At 34.0% G+C, this 13377-nt stretch overlaps 1 protein-coding gene across 1 annotated transcript in view; it reads left to right on the top strand.

The window, feature by feature from the left end:
- The window catches only part of LOC149777637 (uncharacterized), a 32672-nt gene extending 19303 nt beyond the window's left edge, over positions 1-13369 (top strand). The window contains exons 8-17 of the mRNA XM_089938217.1: positions 747-797; positions 4254-4338; positions 5531-5590; positions 6341-6517; positions 8687-8831; positions 9209-9317; positions 9779-9851; positions 10616-10771; positions 12108-12253; positions 12910-13369. Of these exons, the coding sequence (XP_089794343.1) occupies positions 747-797; positions 4254-4338; positions 5531-5590; positions 6341-6517; positions 8687-8831; positions 9209-9317; positions 9779-9851; positions 10616-10771; positions 12108-12253; positions 12910-13132 (1225 nt within the window). The 3' untranslated portion in view covers positions 13133-13369. The remainder of the gene's footprint in view (positions 1-746; positions 798-4253; positions 4339-5530; positions 5591-6340; positions 6518-8686; positions 8832-9208; positions 9318-9778; positions 9852-10615; positions 10772-12107; positions 12254-12909) is intronic.
- Positions 13370-13377: the final 8 nt, after the last annotated feature.

The raw sequence follows: 13377 nt of genomic DNA on the forward strand, positions 1-13377 counted from the left end.
ATATGTCTGTAACACGTAATGACGTTTGAAAATATGCATATAACACGTAATGATGTTTGAACATATGCCTAAAACGCATAATGATGTTTCAAAATACGTGTATAACGCACGCGATTTATGAACATACGACTATAAGAAGTAATCATGTTTGAGCATAAGTCTGTACTGATGTCTATAACACGTGATAATCGTTTGAATATATGCCTATAACGCGTAATGATGTTTCAACATATGTCTAAAACACGTAAAGATGTTTGAACACACGTCTGTAGCACGTAATCATGTTTGTACACTTGCGGGGATGATTCTTGGAGAATATTTGTTTATGTATGTTGTATATTTCGTTAGCTTACACATTGAAGAATCTTGCACGACGTAAGTAGAGTGGATAAGGGGTTGTGACAGATGTAAGTAGAGTTTATAACGGCGTTACGACATATGTAAGTAGAGTGGATAAGGGATTGTGACACAAAGAATCTGAGATAGATTAACATTAGGGAATTGTGGCAGCAATATGTTATTATTATTTCAATGCTGCAGAGAAAAAGCACCAAATACATAAACAAGATACGACGCTTTTAAAACATTTCTGTGACAAACATAGGTCTAAAATAATTTTGACGATTTTCTTCATCCGGATATAAAGTTTGTGACAAATATAAAAACTATTATCTAGTATATCAATCCTTCTTTGTCACTGATTTTGTTTATCTTTTTTCTGTCAATGGTTTCCTTTTCTCCTTCAGTTTTGTGTCCAGTAAAACCTTATTACCTGCAGCGGCACATAACAGATACTGGTACGTGTGTATATATATATATATATATATATATATATATATATATATATATATATATATATATATATATATATATAAAAGCTGATTTAAAAGGTAGGAATGGATATGTACTAAAACACTTTGATACTAAAACACAGGGACATTCCAATTATTTTAGTTGCATTTGCATCCTAAATGGCTCAAACGTGTTGTCTTTTTTTTTTTACTGGCTATTTATAAATCTCATTCCTAAAATATCAACTAGAGACGACGTATTTCTTTTAGCCATAGAATTTGTAAATTAATAGTTAGTCTCTGAAGAATAATCATACATTCTCAGATGAAAAGGCATTGTACAATTTAAACAGGCATTTTAAAGACATATCCAGTTCCAGCATAACTGAGTACTTCTAGTATTTATTGTGTATATTTAATTTGCATTGTTTTTTAATTAGGTTTTTTTTTTTTTTGTTTTTTTATTTCATTATATGATATTGATAATGTAACATTGTATGTTGGATTTGGCATTTGTCCAAATTCAAGTTAATTTTCTACTTGACCTGAATCATTTTTTTTTTTTTTATATTCTGTAGACAATACATGTCTACGAATATGGTTTAACTATTAGGATTATTATTTTGCCTGAGTTAAGGACATTGTGTTTACCACATTTTATATTCTAATTACAACTGTTAAGAGTTTTTGCTCTTAAAATAAGTAACAGAAAAGAGTGAAAAAAAAACGACATGCTTTGTAAAATTTAACAAATAATTTAGTTGCCTAGAATACAAAGTAAAAATGAAAAAAGAACTTTTTTAATTTTCACTTTGTTTTCTAGAGAAATGCAAACATATTTGAATTTTACAAAGCTTTGTGCTTCTCACTCTTTTCTGTTACTTATTATAAAACCACTGAGTCGTAATATATTGTTACAAACCAAGGGTATTTGCTTTGACTTAGCGGTGTCAAACCCTGGCGCGATTCCGCTAGAATTCATACGTTTACCCTAATCCAAAGACTTCTGTACAACTTCTGTTGTAAATTAGAAAGCCCAACATGTCCATTTTATAAATAATCTTACTCTAACAAATACAAGACCACAGATCTCACAACTTTCCAGTTGTCTAACAACCGCACATCTGCATGGTTTCTCTTCATCAACTTTCCGTACCGTCAGCAGTTCACTCTGTAAAGCTATACAACTTCCCCTAACACATGGAACGTTTTTATTTCTCCACTTTAGGCCAGTCTATTCATGGATTCGAGTCTCATTTCGCATGTAAAATCGCATCACATTTGCGACCATGGCGACATAAACGGTATCTGCCGAAGACAGAAAAGTCCCTTCTTTTTTATTATATTGTGTAATTTATCAGTTTCCAATCACAAATACTGCACCTGCAGTCACACAACGAATGTAAACCACTACATTTTAATATGGACTATGGAACGTCAGGGACACTCATGCGGCTCTGACCTGAATTCACCAAATAAAAGTACACTATGGCATCGTGGAATCTCACTTAGACTTTACTCTGTGACGTTTGCTCTTAGTAACTGGCTAATGTTTACGAGCTAAGGAATATTTCCATCGAACCGAATTCCAATAATCTAGCAAATAATCACAAAAATCTAAGAATTCCTTAAAACTGGGCGCAATATCCCAATGCGTATACTCCAAATTTATTATATATTAATATATTGATATACATAAAGAGAGAGCTGAGTTCATCCAGTATTATCTAATATCTAGCTAGGACTAATAGTTGAAAACATCTAGCACTAACATATATTTAGCTATAACTGAGTACATTTAATTCTAGCCAACTACATTTAGCAAGAATTTAATATATCTAGTACTAGCATTCTATTATGTATACCTGTATTATGTGTATTATTATTATTATTCATTATTATAATTTGTAAAGTTGATTTACGTCATATCATTTTATATACTAATATTCCTGATGTTTAGGGTTTGTACTATAAGATGAGCCATGTAAATAGTGCGTAGATCCATTAATAAAGTTCCAAGGTTAAGATATACTGCAATTCAAGTAAACGTCACGTGATGTGAATGAAGTTTGTGGGTTTTATAAAATTGCCAAGCTGCATTTTGTATCGGCTAGTTGCATTACGACTTACTACTCTATATAAGGGAATGATTACGTGGAATTAGGCATTGGTAGCATTATTCCAGTCTTGGAAGCTATTCGGTTATATTGAGATGAATACATTTATTTAATCATTCTTTGGAATTACAGACATCGAAATATTTCAGATTAATTGGAATAATAGCTAACAGGAAAATACAGTGAATTCATTCAAAGACATTCAGATATTTAATAACTTGTACTTTTTAAGTTCATATTTATGGAAACAAATCATGTTTTCTTTTATACAACACATGCTGCTGTTGCTTTTACTTGTTACTCATTTTAAGACCATAGAGTCGTAACAATACATCTTGCCAGGACTAAATCCATCTAGTTCTAGCATATATATATATATATATATATATATATATATATATATATATATATATATATATATATATATATATACACACACACACACACACACACACATATATATATATATATATATATATATATATATATATATATATATATATATATATATATATATATATATATATATATATATATATATATATATATAACTGATAACATCAGATTATAGTATATTCCATCTAGCTAGAACTGTATACATCTAGTACAAGCATGCATCTAGAAAGAACTGTGTACATCTAGTACTAGCATACAACTGGTTAAAGTTAATACCATCTAGTAAAAACATGCATCTAACTATCACGTAGTATTAGCGTACATCTTACTAGAACTGATAACTTCAAATTATAGCCTACTCGAACTGAGCACATCTAGTATAAGCATAAAGCTAACAGCTAAAACTGAGCATATATAATATTAGCATAAATAGAGTTAGAACTGAGTACATCTAATACTAGACTACAACTAGCTAAACCTGAGTACGTTTAGTACTAGACTACAACTAGCTAGAACTGAGTACATCTACTACTAGACTACAACTAGCTAGAACTGAGTACATCTACTACTAGACTACAACTAGCTAGAACTGAGTACGTTTAGTACTAGCAGTCATCTAGCTAGAACTGATGACATTCTAGTCTGCTACATCTTGCCTGAACTAATTATTTTAGTACTAGCAAATGTCTAGCTTCAACTGAGTACATCTTGCAGTAACATACATTTGATATAAGTGAGTACACATACTACCAACTTACTTCTTGCTAGAACTGAGCGCATCTAGTACTAGCATATATCTAGCTAGAACAGAGGATATAAGTATATATAGTACTAGTTATAACAGATTATGGCTAGTACTACCAAACATCTAGCAAGAATCAAGTTTGCACGCGATGACTTATCTGATCGAAATCAATAGACCATTTCCTAATTTACTTTATCCCCACAGGGCGAGAGATACTACGTACGCAAAACAGAACGGAGGCATGTATAATTTTCTTCTCGAGGAATTAAAGGGCCTGCCATTAGATGAAGTAAGTATAATGGTCAAAATGATAGCAATAAGTCTTTGGTAAGTATTATTTGCATTTACGTCACCGTTTGTTTTGGATTTTAGTGATTGTTTGTTGATTATATTGAGTCTGTAATCAGCCGGAGTAATTAGACACTTTCTAGGAGAAGACGTCATAAAGTACAATATTCACGAGACACTATGATTGCTTGGATTAGTTCATAAAAAAGCATTTCTTAACATAGATGATTCTCTGAACAATTTTAGATATATGTGTTTAGTAATTTTAGACATAAGTGTTTAGTAATTTTAGACATATGGGTTTAGTTATTTTAGACATATGAGTATAGTAATTTTAGATATATGTGTTTAGTAATTTTCGACATGTTTTTAGTTATTTTAGACATGTGTTTAGTAATTTTAGACATGTGTTTAGTAATTTTGATATATGTATTTAGTAATTTCAGACATATGTGTTTAGTAATTTTAGACATATGTGTTTAGTAATTTTAGACATATGTGTATAGTAATTTAAGACATATGTATTTAGTAAATTTATGCATATGTGTTTAGTAATTTTAGATAAGATTAGATATTTGAACCATGTTTTATTACATGGCGTGAAGTACTTATATTCGGCGCGAAAAGTTTGCTAATAATTCCTTAAATGTTAGTCTAGAGAAAAACCATGGAAGTGTGAAATTCACGTCTCGAGATATGTGGGCATTAGGTGATTAGAAAACCATTTCAGTTAACAATAAATGTCGTCCTGAGGTCCTTGAAATAAGGGAAAGCATGGACTATCAAGATATGCTCACGCGGATGTTTGATTCGTTCAATATGTCATACCTTGCGTGTAACATTATGAAATTAGCTTGAGTACTCTGAGATATCATTAGTTTCGTGACACATCATGACGAATTAAAATGAATGAATAAGCAAACAGGTCTAATTCAGTATCCATTTAATGGTGTCGTTATGTATATGTCGGGCTGCTTTTCTAGCTAGAAAATTCACCTGTTTATAATTGGTATATACTTTACACTTACATTTTATGTAAGACACTGAATATTCTAGTATAGATAGGTACGTCGTGTGTCAATGGGTACATTTGTATATCATTAGTTATAATGAGAGATCACCTTTGGCTTTTCTTCGTTGTTTTCATGTTCTTATTCTGCCTGATTATTTTCTGATATGATTTGACATTTTAGGTGTTTTGGCGTGATCTTTTTATGAATGCCACTAAATGGGGATTGATCCTCTATGAGCAGGTATCTATGTCTATCTTTGATTAGTATCCATATTTGCATGAATGTGTGAGTAAATCCGATACATTTTTATAGCATTTTTGTACGTATGTAAGGTATGTGCGCGCAAGCCGGGGTGTGGGTGGGTGGGTGAGGAAAGATGGATGGGAATGAATGCAGGTCAAAACCTGCTTTTATCCTGCCTCTTTAATTAATTTTGCAGCAGCAAATGCATACTTGACGACGATATATAGTTGATTGTTTATTATATTTTGTCCGACATGACTCGTTGCTTTTTATGAATGAAACTTCTTAGTATAGAATAGTAGGGAAAGTTAGATTATATAGATATATTGTCAGAATCACTGTTCTGTTCTTTAATTTAAATTTCAACGGCTGTCATTTTGATTCAACATATATTGTTGTTCTAGGGTTTAACGCCATTTTTCAGCACAAGATAGGCTATCCATGGCGGTCAGTATAACTGGTGGAGGAAGAACCCTGGAAAACTCAGGGAAGAACCACTGACCCACAAGAAGCTACTGGCAGGCGTTCCCACGTACCCACGCTAGCCGAGCCTTGGACTCGAACCAACACAGAGGTGAGATTGCAGTGGTCCGGAACGGTGAGCGCTTTAGACCACTCGGCCAACATATATTGCTTTTTAACTCCTATTAAACCATAAATGCCAGACTTTTGCAATGTGAGGACGCTTTATTCCAAACACATACATTGCTTCGAGAATGCAATTTTGATCTCTACATTTTCCCCCAGGACTGGCTGAATGTGGAATTTCGTGGAGTGCCCTCCCTTCTAAACAACGTACACATGGGCAGACAGTGGTTGATGTTAATGGGAGCAGGAGCAAAAGCCACTAACATTAGAATACAGTATTGTATGGCTAACCCGCGTCACGCCATGCAGGCTTTGGAAATCCCAGTAGTCACACAGGTCTGTATGTTCCTATGTTTAATTGATTTGACCGTGTATAAACATGTACGTCCAGATGATGGCAGGGATAAGGGTAATTTATATTACGACAGTTTTGAATGGTGAACCAGTGTCACGCCATGCAAGCTCTGGAAAACCTTGTAGTTACACAGGTCTGTATGTTCCTATATCTAATTGACTTGACTATGTATAATCGTTTGGTCCAGATGGGGTCTGGGTCAGGGGTCATTAACATTAAGATACAGTTTGGAATGGTCAAGATGCATTTAAAGTTGTCAAGGCACGGTTTGCTATGCGACATCTGGATATACCGGAAGTAAAACCGAGTTTTGTGCTAATATGTGTGTCCGCCCGTCTGACTGTATAGCAATGCCTATCTCTGTCTATGAACTAATTATTTCGCACTTGAGTGTTGGACAGAACAATCAACATGGGGATATAATATACACCTGAATTAGTGGGATTAATATAACGCTCCTCTTACCTTTGCAATTTACAAAAAGATGCTTTGAAATATCTGCTTATTTTGCAATTTTAACCTACTTTTCATTTTGGGAAGAGATAAAAAAAAATCATGATATTTATGATACGTAAATGATGATCTTTTCGATTACTAACTAAAATGAAAAAGAGTTTTAAAAATATGAATAAAGTTCATATAGGTGTTTTTAAAAATATAAATAAAGTTAATATAGGTGTTTTTAAAAATATAAATAAAGTTCATATAGGTCACGTGATCACAAGAGTTGTATCGTCTGCAGTTAAATTCCTGCTCTTTGTCATTGTTTATATATTAAATATAATTATTTACTTCATTACTATTTTCATTGATTCATTTGTGGGAGTATTTATATATTCAGTTATGTTCCATTGTGGGTAATATTTTTTCATACGGTAACAAGTTAACTAAAATATCGTTTCACAGCAATGCGCTGTTAACTTGAGTACTAATGAAAATAAATAACACTTCGATGTATAATATTATACTTTTTATTGTACGGAACATTGAAAAGAATGTCATAACTGTCTAACTGCGCCTTTTAAAACACGAAGAGAAAATAATGGCCACCCCTAGGCACATCATGAAACGCTATGTGGATACCGACAATCACAATACCCACCATAATTGACAACCAACAATCACGTGTCTTATGTATATCTGAAATGCCCACCTCTAGACATACCTTGATTCTCTTCGTGGAAATCAGTCACACACGTCTTCTCATCCTTATGTATATCTGAAATGACCAATCTGAAGTGTCCACTCCCAGGCCCTCCGTGACTGTCTCTGGGGACACCTCAGTCACACATACCTTCTTATCCTTATATATATATATATATATATATATATATATATATATATATATATATATATATATATATATATATCCACTCCCAGACCTTCCATGACTGTCTCTGATGATATTGACAGCAAAACACGTCTTCTCATCTTTATGTATATCTGAAATGGCTACGTCCAGAACCATCGTGAATATCAACAGTCACACATGTCTCTTTATCCTTATGTATGTCTGAAATTGTTACTTCTGAGAGATGCACTGTTGACAGTAGCGGCAGTACCTGTTTCTGGCTGCTACTCTCTCATTAGACCATGTTGGCTTTTGATGTATTGATATCATCAACTGTGTCTTTTTTTACAATTCTTTTTGTGGAAATCAGTATCTCTGTTGTCCGTTCCTTCTTTCTTCTTTAATCTGCATATTGTTTATTACTGAGCATGGCCGGGAATCATGCTTCAAGGAGAGGAATTTGAAGATACAAATTGTGTGGAAAATCCAGTAATGATTCGAGGCATACCTCTCATTTCGAAGATTTTAGAATTCGTCGAAAGGTGGGAGGTGGGAGCGAGGGGTTGGGCGTAATCCATACTCTGTATCAACCTTTTAGTATGCCATGAGCTCCTAAAAAATGGAACAACTGCAGAATTTGCCCGTGTCTACTCTTTGTCTGGCTGAATGTCTCTCCTGAAGACAACAAATAGGTTCCTCTGTGCGAAGCCAACTCGACATACCTAAAGCTCTCTTGTGTGTAGCTATGGAAAACTCACCTTGTTGAGCAAGTTTTATACAAAAAATATTAGATTAAACATATTGATGAATTCAAATATATATTATTTTTATTAGTTCTGTCGATCTCTCACTCCAACAGGCGAGAGTAAGCGATGATTATGGCCCCGGGGCGGATCAGTGGCGGATAGGGATATCTTCCATGTTTGCCCACGCCATAGGGTTAGCCCCGTACAAGGACACCTTCTGGACAACTGAACATCAGTCTGGAAATCCGTATGGAATAAGTAAGTAAGACTGTACATGATTCTTTATCTCGTGAATTTTGCCATGTATGGAATAAAGATGATAACGTTTTGAAAATACGGACTGAATAAATCAGATACATCATAAACATAATGATATAGCAAATGCTTTGGAATGGTTAACCATTTCGACAAACACACATATTTGTAGATAGCCAAACAACAAACTGTATAGATAGAATCATTTGCAGGAACATTATAGCAGTGAATTTAACAGATGAATATATGCATTAGTACATGGAAATAATGAATTATTTGATTAGGAATTCGATTTTTGCAGATCCAGAGATTCATTAAAAAAATGTTTTAGTGAAGATTGAAAGATAATAGAACTTCACATTTGTTCTTAAATTTATCAGACCGTAAGGAACCGTATGCAGCCCTTAACGCTGCCGTGTCCACACTGAGTACGGGCCCTGTGGGGCCGAGTGACAAGATTGGGGCCACGGATGTAACGATGCTAATGAGGTAAGAGTTGTTTTTATGTTCGTTAAAATATGCATTTCACCATGTTTTGTTTATTTGAATTTTCTCAGAAATCTTTTTATGCATAAAGTTTAAAATAATTTTGTTTTAATAAATAAAACAGCCTTTGCTTGATTAATATGCATAGAATTGAATATTACCAACGTTAGAATGTTCACAGTGAAAACAACTGCTGTAGAAATCTTCAAAATAATACATGCATCACATTCTATACCATTTTTCCTTGAATATTATTTGTTTTTAAAATTAAATAATAGGTGTCTTATTTAGAAACGACGGGTGTCTTAATTTTGTACATACGATATGTACTTTATGCAAAGAAGACAGCTTATTGTCTATATACGATAGGCGTCATCGACATAAACGATATATTTTTTGTGTACATACGATTGCTATGAGTGAAATTAAACTTCCCCATGCTATAATGTTTACTATATTATCAGATGCTGCAATAAAGACGGTCTAATTTTGAAACCCAGTCGACCCCTGATGGCAATCGATCAACAGCTGATAAAGGTAAATCCAAAATATGTCACATTGCTACATTGTGACGGGAAAATATATGCAAACTTGTGGCAATTAATTGCTTTGACGTAATCAAGTGTTACTTTAATGTGTTTAGTTATTTGTCCTAAAGTTCACTGAACAGTAGTTTACACTTGTATACACTTGTATGGCAATTTCAGAAAACCAAATGAGGAAATAACAGAGAGTTTAGGATCAAAGTATGAACTGTGTAATAAATATAATAATCAGACACAAACAGTCGCAATATTCACTGTTATTTTTACAACTTTACGACAGAGTTGTGACTAAATCCATAAAAACACGGCTCACATATATGATTTTAGACAAAGCATTTATTTCATTTTGTTCTTATTGTTTGATTAAGGAAACGGTCCCTCTGATCTTAAACTACACAGATGCACATCTCCCTTAATACGTCTTCCTTGCATCGAAAAGTCCTGCTCTCAGGGGGCGTTTACAAACTGAAAGAAGTCATACACTTTAATAGCAACCGAACTCTATCACAAAATTGATATCTCTCTGTAGTTTGCATCGTCGATCGATCGCGATCGATCGCGATCGCGAGAGAGAGAGAGAGAGAGAGGCGAGGTTGGGAGTTGGGGTGAGGGTGGGAGTTGGGGTGGAAACGGAACCCTGAATTGCATTTATTTCATTTAAATTAATATTGATTTTCCACTTCACATCAAATCTGGAGGCTCTGCAGCATAAATAAGGCTGGAAAATAGATTTAAATTGTCCTGTTGATCTCACAGGCAGCCTTCCCGTCATTCATTGGGGTTGATGGAGAAGTATGGACGACATTTTCTGAGATTTCGGGTCTAAAATTCGGCATCCTGCTGGCAGCAGATATAAAAAATACCGTTCCAATGATCATCCTACCACGCGATACTGGAATATTCCGTGTAAATGTGAGTATTTTCACGTGTTCATGTTTCTGGTATTACTGCTGTACCTTTTTCAAAGACTTTGTAAGACTAACCTAATAAGTGCTTGCTTACGTCTGTATTTCTGCATTAGAACAGACGCTGACCTCATTGCGTCTTTCTCAAGATTACATATATTTAAATTGTGATTGAACATCTCATTGTGCAATTGGTTCGACCTTCACTATTCCTTTGCTCTGATTAGTTACACTTTCACTATTCATTTGCTCTGATTGGTTGGATTTTCACTATTCCTTTGCCTGATTGGTTGGACTTTCACAATTCCTTTGCTGTGATTGGTTGATCAAAATGTGTCGACAGCATGGACTTCATCAAGAATCCAAAAGCTCTATAGATCAAAGATCTAGAAATCATATAATGATAAAATGGAGGGAAGAGTACTTTACATAAATTGTTTCTGCGTTCATGTTTTCCTTTGAGAGCAATTGTGAAGTAATAACTTTAGTTTTTTTTCTGCATCCAACGATTTTGACACATAAACATTGAAATATATTGGCTTACATGTCAGTAGTACAACAATACCGTTTTCGACGAGGATTCAAACATAAAAAATAATTATGTTAATTTTTTAGCTTACTTAAAAATGGAGGCTCCTTTATATATTATGAAATCTTCTTTCCTAGATAATTGTTTTGAAACGAAATTTTTGCTTTAAACATAGCGAATGACTCAGTTCAAAGGAGTTAGATGAGCCATGTTTGCATAGTGTCCAACACTTCAAGTTTTTAATTTTTCTCTGCTGCTTCTATCTGTCTTATATAATGCAAGAGCTAAGATTGAAATGTTAGTTTATTTAGTTCGGAGTCTGCATCTAGCTTTAGTTTACATGGCTTTGACTTTGCAGTTCGAAAAGATGAATGATATCATAAACAAAATATCGTCTCTACCAAAAGTTCAGCTCAGCTTCTCGTGTGAACACATTGTTTAGTGTGTTACACTATTGTACTGCAGTCAAATTACTTTATGAGTGCGTGTATCTCAAATTTGTGTCAAACAACCAGAGAGATGCGTTGCTGAGGGACAATATTAAAAAAGTCCTGGAATATGCATATTGTGTCTTATAAGCATATTCATTTAGCTAGCAATATGACTTCCGGTTCATTTATTGATATCAGATCGGTTACCTATTCCGTATTTAATCGGTAACAAAGTTCATATTCCACGCTGAATCTCGAATAAGGAATAAGTAACGAACTTAAATTCAGTGGTATATTTAGTAACGTGATTGCTGTTTTGAGTATGACACACACAATCTTTTAGAGCTTACACCAATATACATGTCCAGTGTTAATTGTTCCAGGAGTCTGTCGGTCAGTACGTTGCCTTCCCCTACGACAACGCGAACAGATGGAACATTTTCTCTGCTACAAATGGTCTCGTCATAAGCAATAACTGCACCAAGACAAATTTCTGTCTTTATCATTTGTCTCCACAGCTTCCCAATAGGTAAGTTTTTCTTATGTTGCAATCTATTCCAAAATGTATTATCCTATATTAATAGTTATATTTAATATGAAAATGTAATTTATAACAAATTTTGATGAGGTTTCGGATAACCATGTCAAACATTGCAAGCACAATACTATTGCACCTACGATATCACGCACGTGTAGAGTTTACATCTTCGCTGTTTTTTGCTGACTGTTATGGGCAAAAATGTTTAATATTAAATTGGTAATCCCGATTACATTAGTTCGCAATTAAATAATTCATTGCTGAACCTGTTTCTTTTACCCACCAGTCTAACGATAAAATCCATATTTGGTTAATGATGCAAACCTGTAAGAATTTTTCGCAATGGCACTTGAAGAAAACTTTTATAAGCAATTTAAAAGCATTGACATATGCATCATACTTTTAGTTTATTGCATTTTCACTTAAGATGCATTGATAATTTATGCGATGAATGGCTTTAGCAGCCCGAATGTTTTATACCGTAGGCTGATTATCGCGATTGAGTGATTGGCCATATTCTAGTCTCCTTTTTAACCGAAATGATCTGTTATAATAGTAAAATAAGTTTATTTGCATGCTTCCAAAAGGAGGTTTCTTTAGAACTTTGAATAATTGTGTTTTTTTGGAATATTTTCATGGGGTTCCAGTGCGTACGTCCTTGGCGAATTGGACAAGTGGGTGCCTATATCACCACAAAGGGTTAGAGAAATAGAGGTGACCACCAATGACGTCAATGTCAGAATGATGGGCGTTCCTGGGGAGGAATTTGACTTTTGGTACATTTATAAAAACGAGACGTACAGCGCCAAGTGCCTGATTAACGCAGAAGGATATGTTGTATTCGTCATGAGAGATGGAACGTGTGGATAGTGGGTTAAGACTAAAATAACCGCTTATGCAAAAAACGTTTCCTTGAACATTGAGCAATAATGATTAAATTGATTGTTAATTTGCGTGAATTGCTTCCTTGCAAGACTCTGAGGTACACGTTGTTTGTGCGATACTGGATGGTACTGACGAACTATAATCAACTCATGAAGGTCAACTGAAACACTTCAGTATGATTTATGATGTTATTATATAAAATTCTATATCAACATTTTATACAAAGGCAG

This window comes from Sinohyriopsis cumingii, chromosome 17, assembly GCF_028554795.1.
Source record: "Sinohyriopsis cumingii isolate HCF-2022 chromosome 17, ASM2855479v2, whole genome shotgun sequence".
In the NCBI taxonomy this organism is placed as follows: Eukaryota; Metazoa; Mollusca; class Bivalvia; order Unionida; family Unionidae; genus Sinohyriopsis; species Sinohyriopsis cumingii.